This window comes from Amphibalanus amphitrite, unplaced genomic scaffold (assembly GCF_019059575.1).
Source record: "Amphibalanus amphitrite isolate SeventyFive unplaced genomic scaffold, NRLGWU_Aamphi_draft 001621F_arrow, whole genome shotgun sequence".
In the NCBI taxonomy this organism is placed as follows: domain Eukaryota; kingdom Metazoa; phylum Arthropoda; class Thecostraca; order Balanomorpha; family Balanidae; genus Amphibalanus; species Amphibalanus amphitrite.
Window position 1 is genome coordinate 17,497 of NW_024883114.1, and position 24,405 is coordinate 41,901.

Below are 24,405 nucleotides of genomic sequence, written 5' to 3' on the forward strand. Positions count from 1 at the left end.
CCGGCAGCCGGTGCTGCGCACATCAATTCTGAATACCATACCGCCTACCGATCGGACATTATTTCAGCTGCACTTCATGCAGGGCGTTTTCATTTTACGATGTGGAGCTGTAACAGGCCGTACCTTTAGGTATGTGGCGGCAGTTTTGCTTTCCCACCCATAATAGGGCTTTATTTTATTGCCATGAATGCTTGCTGATGTCGACCCGGGCGCTCTGTGCAACGGACCCGGAAGGTATTCGGGCATACCGGTGAATTGGAGGCTGGCGATGCGGTCGTTCGTTGTTGTATAATCTACTTTGCAACAATCGCTCTTTATTTGCTACCAGGGCCTCGTTTCATAAAGCGAGTCCGTAACTTACGCTGGTTTTTGGTCTTATTGCAAGTGCATGTGAAGCGATAAGTTTATTTCCACGCCTCCCTTCTGTTCTTGCTTGCAAGATAAACAAATTCAACGATTCAAACTAATGTCATCGCTTCACATGCATTTTCAATACAAGATCAAAAACCGCCCTAAGTTACGGACTCGCTTTATGAAACGAGGCCCTGGACTCATAGCCGCTTATTCGAATAAGATGTGATTTTATTATTATTTTGACCCAGCATGGGCTTGCGTGGAGACTGGAGAGTCTCGGCAGTGCACCTGCAACCCTTCGCCCCAGTAGGGGCTGGGGGGCATTGTTACCATCCTGTCGCGTTTTTTTTTTTTGCGTGTGGTGTGATTTGTGAATAAAAAAACCGCGATGCGTAGCGCCGCGCCGGTTGGAGTAGCTTACTGCACATCAATTTTGAGCAATGTGTGAAATTTTTGACCCCAGGCTATGTCAGGTCAGGTCACCAGGTCAAGTTAACTGACAAAGCCTAAAAAAGTTTGCAATCGATCATGTCCAGCCTGCAGTGTTTGTCAGAGAGATGTAAAACTTGGTGGATTGCATGATGTTATGGGCACCTATAATTTGTATATATCGGATTTTTTATATCCTTGACCTAAGGTCAGGCCAGTGGCGTGACCTTTCCATTATAAGTCAATGGAGAAAAATGAAAATGCCTCTAGATACGTGTGTACGCATAGGAACAGCCAAAATGCTTCACAATCACAATGATTTGGAGCACCCGTGACGACCAAGGTGTCTTTTTTTGCTGATAGCCTCTAGAAAGGTCATCCGAGGTCATTTGAGGCTACAAACAGCCTTTTGCCAATAACTCGATTGGAAAGAGATAGAACGCTGGGGATGGCTTCATTGTGTTTGTCTTGTAGAGACGCATCGATTGATATGCAACATGGCCTATCTGGGTCATCGCGTGACCTTGACCTGAGGTCAAAGTTAGAACTTGACCTTTCCAGGTAAAAAAATATATATTTTTCGAAGCAACTGAAGAAGAGAAACACGATAGTGCCATCGCCAATTCTTTATCTTTGCTGGTTTAAAAGTTATTCGTGAAAAAGTTTTATCCAAAAACAGCTATTTTCACAATGTTTGACCTATTGAGGCTTAACCGTTGATCTGACGTCAATTTTGATGATGACGCTATCAAAAGAAGAGTTAAAAAGCTATCGATTGCTTTTCCATGCGTTTTTCTAGCGATCATAGTTCCTGTGATAATGGTATGTTTTCTGAAAAAATAATGACATTTGACAAATTTTGTCCTGACCTCTGGTAACCCCAATATTGCTCTAAGATGAAAAATGGCTGAAATATTTTCAAACGTACGCATTGAAAACTATTGAATGCTTTTTACCGCGTCTTTCTAGCCCTGTTAGCTTTTGAGTTAGAGGTGGGTGGTAACATAAGCCTCCACTCACTATGGGGGCGTTCCACGACAAATCGACAAGTGCCCTGCACCCTCATATTTTATTTTTTGCTTAAAATTGGTCTAATGGGTTGTGATGGGCGGGGAAGCCAGCTGTGGCAAGGATTTTTTTCTTCGAACAACGGTTTCCGAGATATAGCCTCGGGCAATTCCTGGAGTTCGCGCTGCAGCCCTATGTTTGGCGGCCTATAACTCAGAAACTATTGGTTTTTTACGATAAAAACTTTATATGGTTCAACTCACAATCAACCAACAAACATTTTGGCTATCTCGGATTTTCAATTTTTGAAAATTTTGATCACGTGACCTTTTGTCCTATTTTTCGAAGAGTGACCTTGATATTTTCCCCACTGAAAGTTGCAATTTTGTCTGATGACGATTAAAGCCTTATCGATTGTCATTCATATGCGATAATAAAAAAAGTGGTTATCGCCCTGCGTTGACCTCAGGTCAGGTCATTTTTATGACCTGTCCATTATTACGAGCGGGAGCGACAGCGAGATCTCGAGAATAAAGCAAGATAGCGACAAGCGGTAAACGGTAAAGGGTACACACGGATAAGGTCTATAATTTTTACTGAGGTCATTTTCAGGTCAGGTCAAAGATGACGTCACAGGAGCTAAAAGGAAGTCAAAATAGCGGCACTATACATATATATGAAGTTTTTCTCGAATAACTTTCAAGGTACCTATTCCAGCTAGGAACAAACTAATAGCACCATCGTGATCCTCTCGTCGATCCACATCGAAACATATATATGTTGACCTCGAAAGGTCGAAAAGTCAAAAGTTGACCTTAGATCACGTGACCTAAGGTCAACTTTTGACCTTTCGACCTTTCGAGTTTTCAAAGTTTTCAAAGAAAAAAAATCATTGCCACAGCTGGCTTCCCCGCCCATCACAACCCCTTACACCAGTTTTCAACGAAGAATAAAATATGAGGGTGCAAATTTAATTTTTTATTTGTCGATTTGTCGTGGAACGCCCCACCTATTACATTTCCTTTTAACAATTACGAAGTTTGAGTCCACCTTTGATAATTGTATGGATTATATAGAAGAGAGGAAACATTTTCATTATGCCTTCATTATTGTGATTGATATAGGCACGTTCCCTATGAAGTTAATATCTCGAGGGCTTCGTATTCTTCACTATTCGAGTAGGTACGTAACCCAGTAATGACAACGCCTTGAACATTTTTCCCTCTGCAAATAGCGCACTGCTTCACCCCGGGGCCCGGCCCGACCTTCGTCAGTGTTCCTGACCAAAATAACCGAATGTTTTGTTTAATAACTAAGATACCTTCCGTTCAAATTACGTTTTTCTACTGCAAAACAAACCGGAGTGTCACTTTTGCGAAAGTCAACCGATGGTAATGGTGCATTTGCTAACAATGACAGCCAGCTGGTGCTGCTCGGACCAGTAACTATAACTCCTGACTGCACCCACACGAGGCCACATACCACCCAGCGCGTTCAGCGTCAGGTCACGTGATCTAAGGTCAACTTTTGACCTTTCGACCTTTCGAGGTCAACATACATATGTTTCGATGCGGATCGACGAGAGGATCACGATGGTGCTATTAGTTTGTTCCTAGCTGGGATACCTTGAAAGTTATTCGAGAAAAACTTCATATATATATGTATAGTGCCGCTATTTTGACTTCCTTTTAGCTCCTGTGACGTCATCTTTGACCTGACCTGAAAATGACCTCAAAAAAATTATAGACCTTATCCGTGTGTACCCTTTACCGTTTACCGCTTGTCGCTATCTTGCTTTATTCTCGAGATCTCGCTGTCGCTCCCGCTCGTAATGATGGACAGGTCATAAAAATGACCTGACCTGAGGTCAACACAGGGTGATAACCACTTTTTTATTATCGCATATGAATGACAATCGATAAGGCTTTAATCGTCATCAGACAAAATTGCAACTTTCAGTGGGGAAAATATCAAGGTCACTCTTCGAAAAATAAGACAAAAGGTCACGTGATCAAAATTTTCAAAAATTGAAAATCCGAGATAGCCAAAATGTTTTTGGTTGATTGTGAGTTGAACCATATACAGTTTTTATCGTAAAAAACCAATAGTTTCTGAGTTATAGGCCGCCAAACATAGGGCTGCAGCGCGAACTCCAGGAATTGCCCGAGGCTATATCTCGGAAACCGTTGTTCGAAGAAAAAAATCCTTGCCACAGCTGGCTTCCCCGCCCATCACAACCCCTTACACCAGTTTTCAACGAATAATAAAATATGAGGGTGCAAATTTAATTTTTTATTTGTCGATTTGTCGTGGAACGCCCCTATGGCGAAGTTGGCTAAGACCGCCACTGGGGCGCGGGTTAAGTTCCAAGGCACAATAACTGCGGAAAGACGTGCTCATCGCACTTACTCTCGTCAGAGAACAGACTGGTCCTACCAAGAAGCGGACACGGCACCTGTACTCTGTATTAGTCAACATATCAATTATATGACTCTGGAAAAATACACAGCTCTATTCGGTCGATGCCTCTGGACGATGGAATATGCACTTTGTGGTTTGCTGGGCACCGCTTTAGGGATGTTTGCTAGCAAAAACGTTATTTTTGACTGAATGCCGCGCGCTATTCCTGTGTGACGTGTCATGAGCAGCTGCCATGCAAAACGCACTTCATAATAAGATCATTTAACTGATAAACTAGCCGAATTTTATTGTTCGGCATAAAATCTGCCATGTTTTCAAATTAAACTGCGAGCGTAGGGGACTCATTGTTATGAACAGGTCACTAGGGACGTGTGTTCGGCTTTAACAGTCGGTGTTATAAAGCGCTGACTGAAAAAAAAAATCGGTCATTTCGCATTTTGCGGCGCCCGGGACGACAGCGTAGCTCGACAGGCGGGAGTCAGTCCCGACAGTTCTGTCGGAGCAGATCAGCGACAGCAGCAGCTTCGCCGGGGACTACCGATCGGCTGTATTCCGCCAAAGACAGCCCCTGAAGTCTGAATTCGTCGCACGAATCCCAGCAACAACAAAATTATATCACGGCCCAGTGAGCTGACCTTGTCGATGGCCGACGGCTCACTGATGAAGGAAGCACGCCTCTTCGAAGATGTCATGTTACTGGCAGGCGGCAAGGGCCGCTGGGAAGTAATGTTTTTCTGCTGGATGCTGCTGATTGTCACCACCATCGGATACTGCAACATGGCCATGGCCTTTATGGGAGAGACGCCCGCCTTCCTCTGCGCTGACGGCCAGCCGAAGAACGCCACCTTCGCGTCTCTCTCGGAGACGGCCGCCGAGCGGTGCCGCGCGCCGGACGGCCAGCCGTGCCGCCGCTGGCTGTACGACTCCAACTTCACCGGCTCCTCGGTGGTCACCCAGTGGGACCTGGTGTGTGAGCGGCGTCCGCTGCTCTCCATGGGCCAGTCCGTTCTCCAATTTGGAGGAGTGGTTGGCGCGATGCTGGCGGGGTTTTTCAGCGACAGGTTTGGCAGGAAAATTGTTCAACACATCATGATCTCAATGTTCGTATCAGGATCGTTCCTCTCGGCTGTTGGTAGCCGATACGAACTGTTCCTGCTGTCGCGATTCATCACGGGTATCGGCATGACGGGCAGCATCAGCTGCTGTGTCGTGCTGGTCATGGAGCTGATCGCCCTCGAGTGGCGGGTGTGGGCCGGCCAGCTGCTGACGCTGCCGCTGCCGCTGGGCGAGATGCTGCTCGCGGCAGCAGCGTACAAGTTACGCGTCTGGTGGCACCTGCAGCTCGCCCTGTCGGCTCCTATGCTCATCTTCGTCCTCAGCTTCTGGCTGGTGCCCGAGTCGCCACGCTGGCTGTTCGTGCAGGGCCGTGACACGGAGCTGCTGCGAGTCCTGGCAGCCATCGCGCGTGTCAACGGCCGCCAGCTTCCCGAAGAGAGTCAGATGATGAAAATGCTGGAGGATGTTCGTCACTGTGAAATGGGCGTTCAGAAGACCGCCTCTGAAACGTCGCAGCTCTGGCGCTCTCCCCTCCTTCGCAGGTGGATACTGGCCACCTGTTTCTGCTGGGCGGGCTTTAACGCGGCCTACTACGGCTTGTCGTTCGGTATGACCCAGCTGAGCGAGAGTCGGTTCGTGGCCGGCGTGCTGTCAGGCCTGGTGGCGGTTCCCGGCTCCTTCCTGTCGCCGCTGATTGACCGGCTCGGTCGGCGCCCGGTCACCTCCGTCTTGTTCCTCCTCACTGGCGTGTTCATGATGCTCGTCCTTATCAACGACGACGCTACTCTGATGCTGGTGCTGGGCCTTGCCGGTAAGCTGTTCATCTCTGGGGTCCAGAGTGTGTTGTGTTTCTACACACCCGAGTATATCCCCACCTCTGTCCGTGCCGTCGGCTATGGACTCGCGGACCTCAGCGCGCGGTTCGGGGCGATGGTGGCCCCGTTTGTGGTTGACCTGATCGGGGATCTGCACGACAAGGCGCCGTCGCTGACGTTCGGCGCATGGAGCCTGCTGGCCGGCCTGGCGTCGCTGCTACTTCCCGAGACCACGGGCCGGCCGCTGCCGGAGACGGTGGCCCAGCTGGAGGCGGGCATCTTGGACAGACCCCGGAGCGACAGCGATACGACCGAGCCCGACGCCAAGGACGCCGACCGTGCCACCGGAACAGCGCCGGATGTTCTGGGTGATGCGACTTCAACTAAGGAGGAAGGGACAGCTGCTAGCATAGAAATAACCAGATTGTGATTGGTGGTCTGCTCATGACTGTAGTCCTGCTGCTGGAGATGCATGGCACCTCGCAATATTTTGCAATTTTAGCTGAACGGTTGAAAATGAAACGGGCACTGTCATTCTGTCAGACAGGTCAAACTGTCAAACAAAGCGCACACTCGGCTCGGCTATTCCCGGCTATTCCCTTTGTTTGCCGCACGGCATGCTGGGCATTGATGACAGGCGGAAAATGTTTAGTTTGTGGTTGACCGGAATACACATGATTCCATAAAACGATGCGATAAGTTTTTTTTTTTTTTACAAGAAACGGTCTTCCTTCCTGAGGAATGATTAACGACAGAGTTAGGTATATGTAGGTATCTCGTTAGGTATATCGTTGGGTCATAATCGTCATGCCGTCACCTACACTGTAAACTCATTTCAACAAACGTTTGTTACTTTTACAAGGAAAATTATTTAGCGCAAATCCCCGCACCCTTTGCCATGTCATCGAACGACCCTATTGTTTGTCATGGTAGTTTTTCTTACAACTCACTCACATGTAGTTCGTTAGACTAGCTACCAAAGTTTGCTTTGTCATTGTTGTGTGAACGACTGTTTTCCTAGTTATAATCATGCGGCTACCAGGTAAAGACCTGCGCATGTTTGCATTTAACAGGGCTGAGCCGTGTACTTGTTAAGTCAAATCAATGCAAATCTTAGTTAGCATAGTAATGTCTACATGCAGCAAACCTGTACTTGTAAGCAATCTACTAGTCTCAGGTTTGTAACGTTTTACAAAGACCTCCCTTGTATTCGTCAGTTTTCTCCACAAATCGCAGGTCGCCGCTCTGCAGTCTCATTATTACAGCAAAACAGCATTACTGAAAGTAGGTCATGTATTTAAAATGGTACATACACATTACACACACAATGGTGATAACACTCATGACCCAAGGGGCAAGGGCAATAACGCATGCGAAAAAGCAATGAGCGTCATCACTTACCGAGTACACTGTACCCATTCAAATCTAAGGGGCATTCAAATTCATTAGCCCCTTGGAATTCAGGTGCTTTTTCATTTTTAGAATTCTTGAGTTTCTGCAGTTTGCTGTCTTCAGTGTAGCGACCCTTGCTTGCAAGCTGGAGCTTTCGCTCCTGATGAAAGCCTGAAAGAAAGCATCGCTATATTATAGCATATGCAGAACAATATGGCCTGGAGCAGAACACATTGTGCTTGCTTCCATACATCACGCACTTATTTAGCAAATTTCTCTGATTCAATCTGCATTACCATCAGTTGAAAGACATACATTTCATTAAAAAATGACAAAAACGACCGAACACTGTTACCACCTACCATTTTCACGGAAGTGCGCAGGAGGCCACATCACTGCACGGCGGTTGGCGCGCAACTGAAACTTTCAAAATGAAACGGCCGGAAACGTTTTTGGCGCCACATATATAACAAGTAACAGCTTTGTATATGTTACTACTAACACGTCTAACTAGCGTAACTAAGTCCGTGTTGCAAAGGTGTAGCTGATACCTTTGACAAGGACATAGATTACACCAGTATAACGCCTTTTGTGGCGACTAACGGAGCGAGCGAGAGGGTGGGCCTTGCACGTGCAAAATTGCGAGGGGGTACCTCCAACTGACTTGTGCACGGCACCTTACTAACCGGTCTCTAGCGATGTGCCAAATTTGAGCACAATCGGCCCAGCCGTTCTCGAGATCTGGAAGCGGCACCCTGCACGTGCGCACGTGCAAAATGGGTCCCAACTGACTTGTGCACGGCACCCTACTAACTGCTCCGTAACCGTGTACCAAATTTGAGCGCAATCGGTCCAGCCGTTCTCGAGATCTGGAAACGACCCCTGCACGTGCGCACGTGCAGCAGCACCCCAACTCTGGCACATGGATATGCATTGCCTAGTGGGTGCCTACCTACATGCCAACTCTCAGCGCAATCGGCCCAGTAGTTACCGAGATATTGCAACAATTACAAAAGTGACACCTCTTGGTTTTGCACGTGGCACGTGCATAAGGGGTCACCCACATGCATCGGGAATAGTGCAATACTTGGTAGAAGGAATGAAGCTACCCTACAAAAATTACCGCATGTAAATCGGTCAAGTGGTTGCTGAGATATAAGCCTCGCAAAAGCGTGACCACGGCCGGCCGGCCGGCCGCTCATACTCAGAAATTTCCGTTAATCTAAGGAAAGACTACGCTCGCTTCGCTCGCTCCGTAATAAGTATGTATCAGTATTGTTGCAATGGTGTAGCTGGTTCTTTCGACAAGGATATAAATTACAAATCATAAGCAAATCTATGTTCCATATTACGAATAAGACCCTGGTAGTTTTCACAATAGCCTCCATAATCCCCGTCAATTTTATGAATGGTCGACTGGGTGCTGGGGCTGATACTAATATTTGCCCTGATTGATGAAATACTAGGACTTACTCCACAAGGAGATCGAATGGGTCGGAGCGCTTTCAATATGTATTATACATATCGTCGTCAGCGAATCAATAACGGGTCGAATCGAGTCGGGTATCGAAGAGGTTCGGGAGCTGCGCGGCAGAGCGATCACATACTATTCGAATTATGCATTAAAGAGAATAAAAAACACGTGAGAACAATCATGATACACTAGCTGCTAAAATGAATTAAAATGGGGTGCTAAAATGCATAAATGGCACGTATAAAAATACAATAAAGGGGGGGGGGAAACAGGATACCTATGGTGATAAAGACTGAGTAGAAAAGACTATACAAAAATGAGTGCAAAAACTGTAAAAGGACGAGTACAAATATAAATACATACAAAGGCCGAACTAGACGTAAACACTACTGACAAAAACGGCGGATTATCGGCAGCCAGCGGTCATGCAGCAGGGCACCCGAGTTCCTGTTCACGTTTGCGTCATTCGGCGACACCAGGACGGCTTCACGCCGACCAACAGTCCGAATATAGGCCGATTCCAGGAGAAGTCGCATCTGGTGATGACTGGCTCGATTCAAGATCTTGATGGCATCGAAAGCAGGTGAGCAGTCTCTATGGGTACTGAAGGCCGATGTATTGGCTCTCGAGCGGACTGCTCCAGTCCAGCTCTCCCGGTGTTCTCGGAGTCTCGTGCCCAGCTCACGATCTGTCTCGCCGATATAGACCATTGGGTCACCGTCCACTTGGCAGGAGCACTCGATCCGATAGATGACGTTGCTCTGTTGTAGCTTAGGCAGATGGTGCTTAGCCTTGCTGCAGAGCAGCGAGCCGATGGTGACTGAAGGCTTGGAGACGAGCTGGATCCCGATCTTGCTGGCCTCCCGTTTGAGTTGGTAGAACAGGGGGCCGGCAAACGGAACAGAGACTCGGACAGGCGCCGGGTGTGAGTTCGCGCTAGGTGGCGCTGGTAGGGCCCTTGCCTTCAGTCTGAGATCGGTCCGAGTCTTCTGAATGGCCGAGTCGATGAATGATCGTGGGTAGCCATGATGATGAAACTTCTGGCGGATGAAGTCAAGCTCCTGCTGGCGGTCTCTCATGGACGAACAGTATCGGATCGCTCGAGTGCAGTCAGATCGAATGGCCGCTCTCAGGTAGCGGGTCTCGGTGTAGGAGCTGAAGGCAGGCACTTGGTTGGTGTTGCAGGACTTCCTGTAGACCTTGGTGCAGAACTTGTCGTCTCTTCTAGTGATGCAGATGTCAAGATACGGTAGCTGTCGGTTTACTTCCAAGTCAGTGGTGACATTGATGCTGGAGTCCTTGCTGTTCAGCTGGTTGACCCACGTGCTGAGGATGTCGTCACTGCCCTCGAACAAGACCAGGTAGTCGTCCGCGTATCGGCAGAAAGCATGGACCCTGCCACCACAGTTGGCCGCCAGGAGCTCCAGATCAGCCTCCCAGTGACCCATGTACAGGTCAGCGACCACCGGAGAGATTGTTCTCACGTGTTTTTTATTCTCTTTAATGCATAATTCGAATAGTATGTGATCGCTCTGCCGCGCAGCTCCCGAACCTCTTCGATACCCGACTCGATTCGACCCGTTATTGATTCGCTGACGACGATATGTATAATACATATTGAAAGCGCTCCGACCCATTCGATCTCCTTGTGGAGTAAGTCCTAGTATTTCATCAATTTAATTCCATCTCCACATCATGTCATTACGTCAATATTTGCCCTGTTGATTCAACCAACTATGACAAGATATTCGTCGTTCGACATAACCTTTATTCATTGAACTCTAATATATACTGGAAGGAGCATTGGTGACTTGTTTTTGTCTATCGATTTCCGCCATGTTGTGTATACCAGAAACGGTAGCAGAGGTGCAGTTAAGTGAGAGGTACACTACTCAAAAGTGCTGCTGCTTCATGCTTGCAGTTTGATTGCAGTGATCAACTTTTCAAGACTTTGGTATACACAACATGGCGGAAATCGTTAGACATTCTGGCCCATATACGGCCAAGGCGAGTGCCTCCCCCTGCCTTTATTAGTATTTTTGACAAACGCTCGTCGTTGTACGACAACCCCTTGTCAAAATGAGTTTGCAGTGTATCTGTCTCTATCATCATCATCATCATCATAGTTTATTAGGCACCAAAGTTGGCAAGAAAGTAAGAAAAAAAGGCACACACAAAACATCACACAAAGCATGACAGTGGGTGAGCAGGGGCCACACATTGATGTCGCAGGCGACACTCACTCCCGCTCCGGGCATGTCAATAGCCGGAGCAGGCGGCGAGATACTTGGTCCCGGCGACTCATCAGGAAGGCAAGCGAGTCAGCTAGGCCATCGGGAGCCCGTTGGGGGTAGATACGGTCGCTGCACGGCCGCCCTGCTGCCACCCCGAGGAGTGCAGAAAGGTTGCAGTCACACATCTCATGAAGCTGTATCAGTAATGAGCCCACTAGCTCAGTCGGGCACATAGCCAGCTTGGTGATTCCTGACAGCAGCGCCTGCTGCAGCCGGTGCTCTGAGCGCATCGCATCTTTCAAAGTGCGGAAACACGCTGCCCGCAGCAGTTCATGTGCTGGTTGGATGTCGGCAGCAGCGAGAAGCGCCGAATGGTGGGCGGAGCGAGGCAGGCCAAGAACCACCTTGATGGAAGTCGCTTGAGCGGAACAGAGGATCGTCATGTCCCTTGCATTGAGCGGGGCGGCCACGCAGCCATATGTGAGCGCCGGTTGAATGATAGTCTTCCACAAGAAGCACTTGTCGGCTGGGCAGAGGCCGGACGTCAGCATACCAGCAGGCGCGAGACCGTACAGGCTGGCACGAGCTCGAGACGCGCGGTGCTGGACGTGTGGCGCCGCAGATAAACTCCCATCCAGTACGACACCGAGGTGCTCGGACTGCTGGCGGGTGGAGAGCTGCTGGCCCGACAGGCTCCATCTTGGCACTTCGGATAGAAGCTCGGCGCCGAAGACCATGCAGTGGCTTTTGGTGCGGACGGGCTCCGGGTGGACGAACTCCAGCCTCCAGGTCTTCGCAAAGTCATCAACCACATCTAGTAGAGTGCTGAGGTTTCTGGCATTGGTGGACAGGAGTAGCAGATCATCGGCATAGCAGACAGCTGGCACGTGGTGACCATATAGGTCAGCACCGAGATCGCTTACGTCCAAGGCGGCTACGAGCGGGTGTAGGTAGGCGTTGGCTAGGATAGGCGAGAGAATAGCACCTTGCCTGGTGCCCCGGCGGATCCTGAATGAGTCGGATATGGCACCGTCAAAGGCAATGTGAGCCTGAAGTCGGCGGTACCAGGCAAGCATGAGCAGCCATGAGTTCGGACGAAGGTGTTGCGCCAGACGGTGGAATAGCCCGTCATGCCAGATCTTATCAAAACACTTCCTGGCGTCCAAGTTTGCCGCGTAAACTGGCAGATCTCGTTGTCGGCACCACTGAATGGTCTCGAGGGCCAATATGGATGCTTCGCTGGTGCCTCGCTGTTTCACGAATCCCAGCTGAAGGTCGTGCGGACAGAAACTGGCCTCAAGTTCATCCAGCAACAGCATCTCCAGCAGCTTCGACGTGCACGATGTCAGGCTAATAGGCCGGTAGTTGTCCAGATTGTTTGGATCAAGCTGGGATTTCTTCAGAAGAGGCACTACCACGCTCTCTGCAAATGTGGCCGGCACATTGCACGAAGACAAACAGGCCGATAGAAGCTGGGCCAGTGCCGATAGCAGGGGAGGAGAACAGCCATAGATGAGGTGTTCCGCCGTCACGCCGTCCGCACCCGGTACCTTGCGCAGAGGGAGGCGGCGCAACAGGTCGGCAACTTGACTCACGGTGACCGTCCGAGTGGTGGCCAGAGTGGAATAGCGTCGCGCCCTTTCTTCGACTGCAGCAGCAATCTGAGCCTGCTCAGAGTCTAGCAGGGAGGGCTCGTCCGCGTGCACCGCCTCGAAATGTCTTCCAAACTCGCTGGCAGTGCGACCACCCCCAGGAGGGAGAGGGCCGCGCCGAGAGCGCTGAACCCGTCGCCAGAAGGCGTTGGTGTTCCCATTGCGCTTGAGTTGGTGCAACAGACGGGCCTCTTGCTGCACGGGGGCTAAGGCTGCTGTGCGGCGAGCTTTCCGGTACTCTCTTCTAGCTGACTGGTAGCAGGAGTAGACCGTCGAATGAAGAGGTCGACCACAGCTGGTCCAGACATGGAGCCAGAAGCGTACTCGGTCACGTGCAGCTGCTGTGGCAGGGGTCCACCATGGTTTTGGCCGGCGCCGCTGTTTAACACAGCCTGCCTCTCTAGCGGCGGCGAGCAGGCAGCGGGATATTGTTGAGTCCAGCGCATCGAGCGAGGTGCCACAACTAGGGAGTTGAGTCACGAGCATGCCGGTAAGAATATGCTTGTAGTCTTCTAATCTGTCGACGCGGTCCCAGCAAAGTAGATCGGAATCAGGCACAGGAGTGGCCCGAGAGATGGCGCGGTGCGTCGTCTCCGTTGGAGCTGCAGTTGCCACCAACAGCCGACAGACGAGCGGCTGGTGCGGGCTGAGGTTTTCTGGATGTGGAGGCAGAATCTGGCAGCCAGCTACGCGCGGTAGCAGGGAAAACGGTACAGCGATATGGTCGATGTGACTCTTGCAGTCGGCGCGTGCGTATGTGAAATTCACCTGCTGGGGGAATAGAAATTCTGCAGCCACAAGTTCGTACTGGTCGAGCAGCTGCTGCATGGCGACACTGTGCCGAGTGAACCCTCGAAGTCGGTGCCACAGAGGCGGACGTGAAGTTGCTGGGAGACGCGGTAGTGCACAGTTGAAGTCACCGGCTACAACCACCGGAGCAGAGGGACGCAGCGCCATGATTAGAGCGTCCAGCTTGGCAATAACACTGTCGTACTCCTCCGAGTTACCGGCTTGCCCGTCCCAGTACGGCATGTAGCAGCCAATGACGGTCAGCACCGGGCGTCCATCCATCAGCACCGTTACACCGCACAGGCGGGGGTCGTCACAGCTGCAGGATTTGAAGGTCAGTCCGGGTCGGCGGCGACATACGAGAGCAAGGCCTCCGCGTCTTCTGCCCTCACCCACGCCGGGAGGCACCTCCATTGCGAATGACTGGAACACCAGTAGTTCACTGTGTCCAGCAGAAGTGAAAATTCTTGGTGCGTAAACCTCCTCCGCTCGAGACAGCCAGCTTTCTGACAATACTAATATATCGCAGAGTGGCAGAACATATTCATCGATATATTTGAACGCTGACAGCAGACCCTCGCAGTTGTAGGCACCGATGGCGATGGTCGCGTTTTCGGGCAGTTCGCGATTAGCGACGCCGCGGCTGGGGTACCGTGCCGCCGAGCCGTGGCCAGCTGTTGTCGTCTCTGGAGTCCCAGGAGGCAGGTGCGCTGCCAACGTTTCGATGCCGCGTACGGGCATGGCCACGCGCATAGGTCCACTCGCCGTGCTCGTGAGAGTAGCCTGTAGTGGGCGCTGCGTCCCACTGAGTGCGGTTAGCGGCGGGCTGCTCGGTGGGTTGGTGCGGACCTGGATGACTGGACTGGTGCGTCGCGGCTGTGTAGTGGCTGGCTTGGACAGGAGTGGCAGGGACTCGAAATCTCCTTCGTCGCCGTCCGTTGTTATCGGCTTTAGGACGCACGCTGAGTCCCGTCGGCCATCGCGCAGAGTTCATGACGGCATCCGATCGAGACTCGGCGGTCTCGAACATGAAGGCCGCTCCTGGAGCCGACGGGCCGTCTGCAGGCAGACGGCGGAAACTGTATACGTCTCCAGCCACCGACTGTACTAGGCCACGCACGGAGCTATCAGACGCGTCGGGGCGAAAACCCCAAACAATGAACTTTTTCTTTGCCGGCTGCTGGGTCACTCCTGGGGATAAGACCAAGTCAGAGGCCGCCCCAGCGCCCGTCACAGCGGCGAGTTCAGCTGGGCGCTGATTATCCGACCTTGGCGCGTTCAGCTGCCGGCTCGCGGTGGAGCCGTGGGTAACTGTTGGCGGAGGCGGAAGGTGTGCTGGTGGGTACTGCGCCCGTCGTGTATCTGTCGCTGGCAGAACCCCAAAATCCCGTCTGGCAAAGCGCTCGTCCCCGCCCAATTCATCGTCATTTTCAGAATCAGAGTCGCCAGCTCGCCAGTGGATTCTGTCTGCGATGGCTTTACCGAGGGCAACGAGGTCAATGGCAGCGGCGATATCCTGGGCGGCCGGCGGGCTCGCCTGGCTCACCTGGGCGTCCGGTGGGCTCACCTGGGCGGTCGGTGGGCTCACCTGGGCGGTCAGTGGGCTCGCCTGGGTCGCCTGGGCGGCCGGTGGGCTCGCCTGGGTCACCTGGGCGGCCGATGGGCTCGCCTGACTGCTCACCTGGGCGGCCGGCGGGCTCGCATGGGACATCTGGGCGGCCGGCGGGCTCGCCTGGCTCACCTGGGCGGCCGGTGGGCTCGCCTGACTGCTCACCTGGGCGGCCGGCGGGCTCGCATGGGACATCTGGGCGGCCGGCGGGCTCGCCTGGCTCACCTGGGCGGCCGGCGGATTCGCCCGCTTTACGTGTGTATTGGTAACCAGATGGTTATATGTCTCTGACCGGTTCGATGACTGGTGGTCCAGCATATCGCGCAGTAGGTCCTCCAGCTGGTCAATCCTGGCGTCCCGATCAGCACACGCACGCTGCAGGTCGTACAGCTGCTCTTCAAGCCGCTGGACTTGGACTCGCTGGGCATCGGCGGCGGCAGCACGACGACAAAGGTCCTCAAGCTCTCTGTCCATTCGTAACTGCGAATCGATTACAGAACGCAGAGAAGCCTCCACGGTGGCTGCGTTAACCAGACCTGGCGGTGGTTCGGCGGCGGAACCCGGCGGCGGCAGCGGAGGCCGGCCACCGGGCTTCAAGACGGCAGAATCGACGCGGCGAGTGAGAAGGCGCTGCGCTGCAGAGTAACCGAGCTCCCAGCAGTCGTCGGCCAGGGCGGTGACGTTACCCGCCTGGCGGTTACGCAGCGGACGCCCAGCAGTGGCTGGGATCCCTGACGTAAGGGCGCCGTGAAGCTTACCGCGCAGAGCACGCAGATCACACTCTCCCAAGCTGGCTAGAAAACATCGCACTTCCGCAGGACTGTAGCGGCCGGAGAAGATTGTCTCGCTACGGACCAGCAACTCTATCTTCTCGGCGGAAGAGGCGTCAGCTGGAAACAGCTCCTCCAGTTGCATGTGTTGACTCGGAGCGACGGGTGGCTGCTCCCGCTCCGGGCTGCTGACCGCTACAGCTGCCATCACCAGCTCCGAGCTGCTTACCGTTGTAGCTGCCACTTCCGGCTCCGGGCTGCTGGCCGCTGTAGCTGCCACCTCCGACAAAGTATCTGATGTGTCAGCGGTGTCGTCCATGTTAGCTTCCAGTGGCCTACAATATCTGTATCCGGCCGTGATATGCCCGACTGTAGAGTACCACGCTCAGCTTGCAGAATATTCGTATAATATATTTCAAGCGGTCAGATTGCACTTCGGTATGTTTTTTAAATCTTCAGGCTGAAGGACCGATTTATAATTGTAGTATCCCAATGTCGTGGTTGGCCACGTCACAACGTCACGTTTTTCGCTGAGAACGAAATCTGGGCTCGGAGGATCAGTTGTCCTCTGGCAGCGTGGCAAACATGACGCAAATTCAGAGGGCTGTTCACGGGCCCTGTGTGCGGTCGGACCGCACACAGCCTCCAAGCTCCGCCCACTGCGTCCCTACGTCAGCCTTCCGTCACCGCACACAGCGACCGCTGTGGCCGGTCGGGACTGGCCACAGCGGACCGTCCACCGCACGCAGCCGTGACGTCAGAGCCGCCTACCCATCCCCTACCCCCACGCCTGCTGGACGCACCGCACACACCGCACGCAGCAGTGTGCGGTGCCCGTGAACACCCCTCAGATCAATCCATGGACTCACCCTCGACTCACCTAGATCAAAAGACGCAATAATCTTGGCGAATTCAGAGAATCAAGTCATGAAATATTTAACCACGTATACCTAGAATAAGACTTGGCGCATCGACTGAGCGATGAAACGTCACGGAACTCGTGAAATGTGAAGAATACAAGATAACTATGCGCGGAGCCGCCGTCAAGCCGACCAAACGGCTCTGCGCCTCTGATCACAATAATTTGTAAAATGATCACAATAATTTGCTTCTCATTAAGAGACACACCAAAAAATGTATCTACATCAAATGTGTGTTTTTAACCATTTAGGCGGCATTGATTGTGCGGCATCACGAATTTCGCGTGACATCGTCCGTTCCCGAAGCACCGGTTTGTACGGTAATTTTGTTTATCCACCCTAACCCGTCAGCTCTGTCAGGCCAAGTTAATGTTAACTTCTCTTGTATTTGCATGGTTGTAAACAGGGGCAGGGGCTCCGCCACGGTTTTGGGATTGGGGGGGGGGGGTCCGACCAAAAACACAAAACCGCGCTGTTGGATCCAAGGTGGGCATTTTGGGCTAATTCACCCCCACCCCTACCCCCGCCCCCCACCCCCACCCCACCCCACCCCCTGCAGCTCCCGAAATCGATGAAAAATTGCCGTTTTTTCTAGAGTTCAAAGGAAACTTAACAATTCTATCGAGAGGATTTTGCTTTATGAACCGAAAAAAACAAGGTTCAGTTTGCAAGAGGAGTCGAAAACCGAGAAGCGGAGCTCAATGACAGCGACATGGCGGCCTCTCAAATCAACGTTCTTAAGGAAAGGAGGCCGCTGTTGCGCGCTCCAAGGGCGGTGTTAGCCATCAGACAGCGCATTAGGCTCTCAGACTATGGTGCTCGAAAGACCGGCTTACCCCCCCCCCCCCACACACACACACTATCGGGTGATCTCACATGGAAAGAGGGTTCTCAGATCGATTTGAAGCTCTTTTGGGGCGGGTGTTGTGTCTAGGAGGTGTCCTGCAAGCTGGACCCCTCTCACGAAATTATTGCTAAATTCTAGCATGCTAAGTTAATCCTAGCAATCTTAAACGCATTCATAGTAATAACAAAATGGTAGAATAATGACACTCCCATAAATATAGGTCGGCGATTGTTGAGCACTTCGTGTGTCACAACATCTTCGTGTTTCCCTACATTTCTAGATCTTAAATTCCTTAGCTTTGTGACCATTAACACATTCTAATTAAATTATTCAACACATTCTGTGAATGATTTAGTCATTCTAACGCAAAACAAGGTTACAGGTATTCGGAATATTGGGGGGTACTCAGTGGCGTACGCACATACAGGACATTCCGTGCATGCCCTGTCCCTTTGGCTCATCGTCCCCGGCGCCCTCAGTGACTTGCGCCCCTCTGTCCAGTGTTGGCGCTCCTCCAGTCGATAGCGGCGCGCTTCTAAGTTGATGGCGAAGCCCCTCTGTCCAGTATTGGCGCTCCTCTGGTGATAGTGGCGCCCTCCTAGACGATATGGTGGGCCGGTGGCGCCCCTTTGTCCAGTATTGGCGCCCCTCCAATCGATAGCGTCGCGCTCCTAGATGATGGTGGGTGGCGCCCCTCTGTCCAGTGTTGGCGCCCCTCCAGTCGACAGTGTCGCGCTCTTATGTAGATGATGGCGGCGCCCCTCTGTCCAGAGTTAGCGCTCCTCCAGTCGATAGCAGCGCACTCCTAGATTATGGCGGCGCCCCTCTGTCCAGTATTGGCGCCCCTCCAGTCGACAGTGTCGCGCTCCTAGATGATGGTGGCGCCCCTCTGTCCAGTGGCGGATCCAGGGGGGGGCGGGGCAAAATGGGCATTTGCCCCCCCCCCCCCCAAACGGCATGATTTTAACATTACGCCTATGGACGATGCATATATAGAAAGAATCGATAAATTTTTATGGTTTGCCCCCCCCCAAACCTCTGAGCTGGATCCGCCTCTGCCTCTGTCCTGTGTTGGCGCCCCTCCAGTCGACAGCGACGAGCTCCTAGATGATGACGGCGAACCCTCTGTCCAGTCTTGGTGCTCCTCCAGTGATAGCGGTGCCCTCCTAGATGATGGTGGCGCCCTTCTGTCCAGTGTTGGCGCTCCGGCTCCTCTGGTGATAACGGCGCCCTCCTAGACGATGGTGGCGCCCCTCTGTCCAGTGTTGGCGCCCCTCCAGTCGATAGCGGTGCGCTCCTAGATGATGGCGGCGCCCCTCTGTCCAGAGTTGGCGCTCCTGCAGTCGGTAGCGGCGCGCTTCTAGATGATGGCGGCGCCCCTCTGTCCAGAGTTAGCGCTCCTCCAGTCGATAGCAGCGCGCTCCTAGATGATGGGGCGCCCCTCTGTCCAGTGTTGGCGCCCCTCCAGTTGACAGCGACGAGCTCCTAGATGATGACGGCGAACCCTCTGTCTAGTCTTGGCACTCCTGCAGAGATAGGGTGCCCTCCTAGACGAAGGTGGCGCCCTTCTGTCCAGTGTTGGCGCTCCTCTGGTGATAACGGCGCTCTCCTAGACGATGGTGGCGCCCCTCTGTCCAGTGTTGGCGCCCCTCCAGTCGATAGCGGTGCGCTCCTAGATGATGGCGGCGCCCCTCTGTCCAGAGTTGGCGCTCCTCCAGTCGATAGCGGCGCGCTTCTAGATGATGGGGCGCCCCTCTGTCCAGTGTTGGCGCCCCTCCAGTCGACAGCGACGAGCTCCTAGATGATGACGGCGACGCCCCTTTGTCCAGTCTTGGCGCTCCTTCAGTGATAGCGGTGCCCTCCTAGACGATGGTGGTGACCCTCTGTCCAGTGTTGGCGCCCCTCCAGTCGATAACGGCGCGCTCCTAGATTATGGCGGCGCCCCTCTGTCCAGTGTTTGCACTCCTCCAGTCGATAGCGGCGCTCTCCTAGATGATGGCACCTTCCCGGCTCACTGGTGTCCTGATCAGAGGGCGCCCTCCCGGCTCACTGACGTGCTTCTGACCAGAAGGCGCCCTCCAACTCACTAGCATGCTTCTTATCAGAAGGCGCCCTCACGGCTAATTGGAATGCATCTCCTCAGAAGGCGCCCTCTCCACTCACCGGCGTGCTTCTGATCGTAAGGCTCCCTCCTGACCCACTGGCGTGCTTCTGATCGTAAGGCGCCCTTCCGACTCACTGGTGAGGTACTTGTTATCAGAGGTCGCCCCACCGACACACTGACGTGCTTCTGATCAGAGGGCGCCCTCCCGGCTCACTGGCGTGCTTCTGGTCAGAAGGCGCCCTCCGACTTCATGAGTATGGTGTCAGTTATGGGATATGTAGAAATGCTGCAGCTCTAGTCTCTGAATAGCTCCCATGGCCATGTTCCTAATCTTATAGCTTGATGATAAAGTTATTTTATTATTATAGTATTATAACATTCTTATAGTTATAAGACTTGAACCTATCTGTATTTTTTCTTTTAAATCCAACATTTATTTTCTATAGCCAATAAACCAGGGTGTATTAAAAAAAGGGACCCTCCCACCTTAACATTAGTTTTGAGTTGAGATAGCCAAATTGGTGGCCATGGCCTGAAAATACCGGTTTGGGCATTCACAACATCGAAAAATGCTTTAATTCGGAGATATGGAATTTCAAACTTGCAGTTTTCGGATTCTAAGGGGCTAATGCAATGGTATGCCCCCTTAGAATTTGTGACGTCAGCGGAGATCTAACGATTTTTAAATCTTTTACTAAAACGTTTGGCAGCACGCGGTGGTATATGCTGCTTTGCGCGCAACAAATGCCGCACTTTCAAATAAAGTCGCTAGGAACAGCGGAGATCCCAAAAAGTAAACAAAAGTAAAAGTCTAATATCTTGAAAACCGGTGAATATTTTTCGATGAAATTTGGTAGAAATTCATTTTTGCTCTTTCTGAACCGAGCGACATCACTTTCATGCCAATTCATTAACTTTTTTGAAGGTGGGAGGGTCCCTTTAAGAACAATAAACATCGTTAATTTTTATCATAGTACTTGTAGTTGTCTGATATTTCGGCTGTTTTCTGCTTTCCTAACAAAAACCGTTAACGGCTGACGCTTTCCGAGACGCTGGGTCGGGCTCAAAATTCAAATTTAGGCATAGAAGTTAGAACCCCGTTCATATTAAAAATTATATGTAAAGTACTGTAGCACGGTCCTTTGTATTGGATGACTAAACAGCAGTGAGCAAAAAATGAATTCAGGCAACAAAAGAACGCGAAAGAAATCTGGTGCACAGAACAGGGCTGCTAAGAAAAGGAAAGAATTGCTGTCGTCTGCGTCTTGCAATCGGTCTATCCTTGAGTTTTGCAGGTGAGTCAAACGGCCGTGTACCTATACTGTGTAAGTGTATCAAATTGAAAAAAAGATGCGTGTTTTTTTTGGTATTCAATGTAGCTATCACTTGGGGAAAATTGTACCTAGTTAGTGAGTACTGAGTAATGTGTCATGTCTGAATCATATCAGGCGCGGATACAAGGGAGGGGCGATGGGGGCCATGGCCCCTCCCTTGAGCGATATTTTAGTCTTAAGAAATAAAATTAATGAAGAAAAAAACTGAAAAGAGGGCCTCCATGAAGTGAGTGAAATCCGATGAGTTTTTCGAAAAAGTAGGACTTTTAGGGACCTCTGAAGCTGAGAAAGGGGCCTCGTGAATATAAAGTTGGTTAAATCCGATGAGTTTTTTTTCGAGAAAAAAAAAAGATTATTTAGGGGCCTCCAGAAGTGGGAAAATGGGGCCTCCAACAGGTGGGGCCTCCTGGGTTCTAATAGCCTCCCTTGGAGATTTTCTAGATCCGCCCCTGAATCATATACCCTCCGTTTGGACAGCCTGAGAGGCTGGATCCGACCCCTCCGTTTTTCCTGAAAGCAAAAAAAAAACTGATCTGAACCGTTGGCGTTGGCAAGGTCGCATTCAGCAATTTCCAAAGGTAGGGGCCAATCAGGGCTAATATGTTGTCTCTTCGTTAACTGCACTGATATTATATCTACTTACCTACCTGCTGACTGCTGTGCTAACCTCGTTTTGAAAGGGAGGGGCCAAAATTGGTCTTGGCCCCGTGTTGCCCGATTTAGGCCATGGAACCGATATAATTGCGCAGCACGCGTTTGTGTGGAGTGATTCCGATTTATTCGGCTCTAGACTCTGCCGTCTTTAAACTAGATGCCGGCATCACTACCGTGTTGCCTTGGACCAGAATCGGAGACGAAAATGTTTGGAGTGAGTGAGATTCGAACCCGCGACCTTTCGGTTACAAAATGTTTTTTTTGTGATAGCACGTGCTACGTTTATGCTAGAGCGCTCATTCTTTCAGCATCTTGTAGCGCTTGTCGAGTTCTATCAGTGTGCCAAGTTTTGAAGTGCTATACTCCGTTTATTTTCAGTTGGCGTACGTCCCGAAGAATGGCTTAATCGATATCACGTGCAAACACCAATCCACCTGTATTCAAATGTAGTCAAAATTCAACGACTTTCTTGAAAAATATGTGAGTTTCTTAAAAGCCTAGTTTTCACGTGACGTCTGTAAAATCGTTCTTCGGGCCGTACGCCAACTGAAAATTAACGAAGTATTGCTCAACAGATGACAGTTTTAGAGCGTTTTCCGTGAAAACGTTTTTCCGAAAACATTTCCGCAGCGACCTCCCAATGGGAACCTTCGTTCGCTCAGCCACGCTACGCGCGGCTTCGCTCTCCGATTCTAGACAAGCGTATATCCAAATGAGACACACCACATTGAACATGACATGCGTTGTGCTATCCCAAATCGGTAACAGCAAAAGAAACAATCCAGTCACTGCAGCGGTGTATCGTATCCATGTTGGTCCTAACCTATTCCTAACGATTTCCACAGTACCGCTCCTCCGTCCTCCGGTGGGCCCAGGTCACTGGAACCCCGACCTGGCTGTTCCTCTGCAACGCTATGTTCGTACCGCACGTGTACCGCTGCCTGAGGCTGATCAATGTGTACGCATGTACAATGTCAGTTATGTTCGTTCCGCACGTGTACGAACATAACTGACACATTCAAGTTTCAGATATGTGGCGCCCTCCTTGTTGTTGGCGCCCTCCTGGATTGGCGCCCTTTCGTCCAATGCCCTGGTCCTTCGCGAATTCCTGGGTACGCCACTGGGGGTACTGTACCCCCCATGGGAATTATTGACGGGGTCCGGACCCCCGCGTACCCCCCTGTGGCGGAGCCCCTGAACAGGGGCTGAAAATTCACCTAATATTAGACTTGTTTCGCTTTGCACAATACCTCCCTACATCGAGTTATTTTTCACGCTTTTATGGGAATAATCGATGGCTGTCAAATTCAATTTGAATTTGACGCTGACAACAGCGAACTTCCTCAGTGTTTCATTCGAAACGTTTCTCCTTCTTTCAGGACTCGGAAGGGTAATTCAAATGATTTCATAAATACAGTCATGGGATACAGTACAATAACCCTTGTTAGACGGGTTCCCCTTCGATATACGAGGGTCTTGCAAAGTCTAGACGATGTGGTGCCCTGGTGCCTCAGTGACACTGTTCTGTCGCTTACGACGGATAACATTAGCCGGGAATTCATTGATATTGTTAGCTTTGTTACTGTTCTACTGGATACAAACTGGCCCTGGCGACTAAACGTTAACGTTCAGTCGCGGGTCTACGCTGAACGATAACATTCAGTCGCGGGTCTACGCTGAACGATAACGTTCAGTCGCGGGTCTACGCTGAACGATAACGTTCAGTCGCGGGTCTACGCTGAACGAGGGTGGCCGGTGGGATGGCGGCGGTGTTTACTGTCAAGTCTGTCGCGAGACCCTCCAAGCATATTGGTGGGACGCCCTCGGTCAGTGAACACATTTTGTTGCCTCTTTTTGTTAGACCACGCATGCTCTCCATGAGCCTTGCAATACCTATGCAGACATCACCAAAGTATCGACGCGCTGTCATTGCTTTAGATCCCGTATTACGCTATGGTTGTAATTGGTGCCATTGTTTCGGAACCGCCCAGCAACAGCCTCCTCTGTGTGTATTGGCAGGGTGATGCGGCTGCTGGTGCTGGTGCTGGTGCCGCTGCTGCTGGCTGGCCGGTGCGCCGGCGGGCCGCTGGTGCTGCCCTCCGGCGGCGTGTCGCCGTCCCGCCAGGTGGCGCCCAGCCAGGGCATCCTGGGTGAGCTGCAGCAGCTGTTCAGGGAGGCGGCCGCCGGCCAGCAGCAGGTAGAGTACGGCGCCGCCCGCGAGGAGCTCGAGCAGATGGTGGCCAGCCTGGACCAGCTGGCGGCCGTGGTGCCGCTCGGCCAGCAGGACGCGCCCGGCAGTGAGACGGTGACGGTCTCCACCACCACCGAGGAGCCGGCCAACGTGCCCATCATCGACCCAGGTCAGCGCCGCGCAGCGACAGGAGGGGAGACGGGGGATGGGACGGCGCGGGAGGGGATAGAGGTGCCTCCAGTGTCTTCAGTGAAACGTGACACGAGTATCCTGGGGAGGACGTGGTTCTTTTTATCAGTTCATCGTCGTTTCTCGTCGTTACCTGTGCTGCATTCGTAAGTGCGTAACATTG

At 51.8% G+C, this 24,405-nt stretch overlaps 2 protein-coding genes and 1 long non-coding RNA gene across 4 annotated transcripts in view; 2 read left to right on the forward strand and 1 right to left on the reverse strand.

Annotated features, from left to right (window-relative positions):
* Window positions 1-24,405, forward strand: part of LOC122374217 — a 32,616-nt gene that overhangs the window by 2,936 nt on the left and 5,275 nt on the right. Inside the window, exons 1-2 of one of the 2 annotated variants that reach the window (XM_043352826.1) lie at window positions 20,881-21,169; window positions 23,882-24,222. In XM_043352826.1, coding sequence (XP_043208761.1) covers window positions 21,051-21,169; window positions 23,882-24,222 — 460 coding nt within the window. In that variant the 5' untranslated portion in view covers window positions 20,881-21,050. Of the gene's footprint in view, window positions 1-20,880; window positions 21,170-23,881; window positions 24,223-24,405 lie in introns of those variants that run through there. The other variant, XM_043352827.1, reaches the window with a different exon arrangement.
* LOC122374215 (solute carrier family 22 member 8-like) lies at window positions 4,939-6,513 on the forward strand. Its single transcript, XM_043352824.1, has one exon. The coding sequence runs from the start codon at window positions 4,939-4,941 to the stop codon at window positions 6,511-6,513; it is 1,575 nt and encodes a 524-aa protein (XP_043208759.1).
* On the reverse strand, window positions 7,363-8,042 carry LOC122374218. The gene is made up of 2 exons (XR_006255176.1): window positions 7,838-8,042; window positions 7,363-7,646 (listed from the first exon to the last, which is right to left on the reverse strand). It is a non-coding gene; the product is annotated as an uncharacterized LOC122374218 (long non-coding RNA).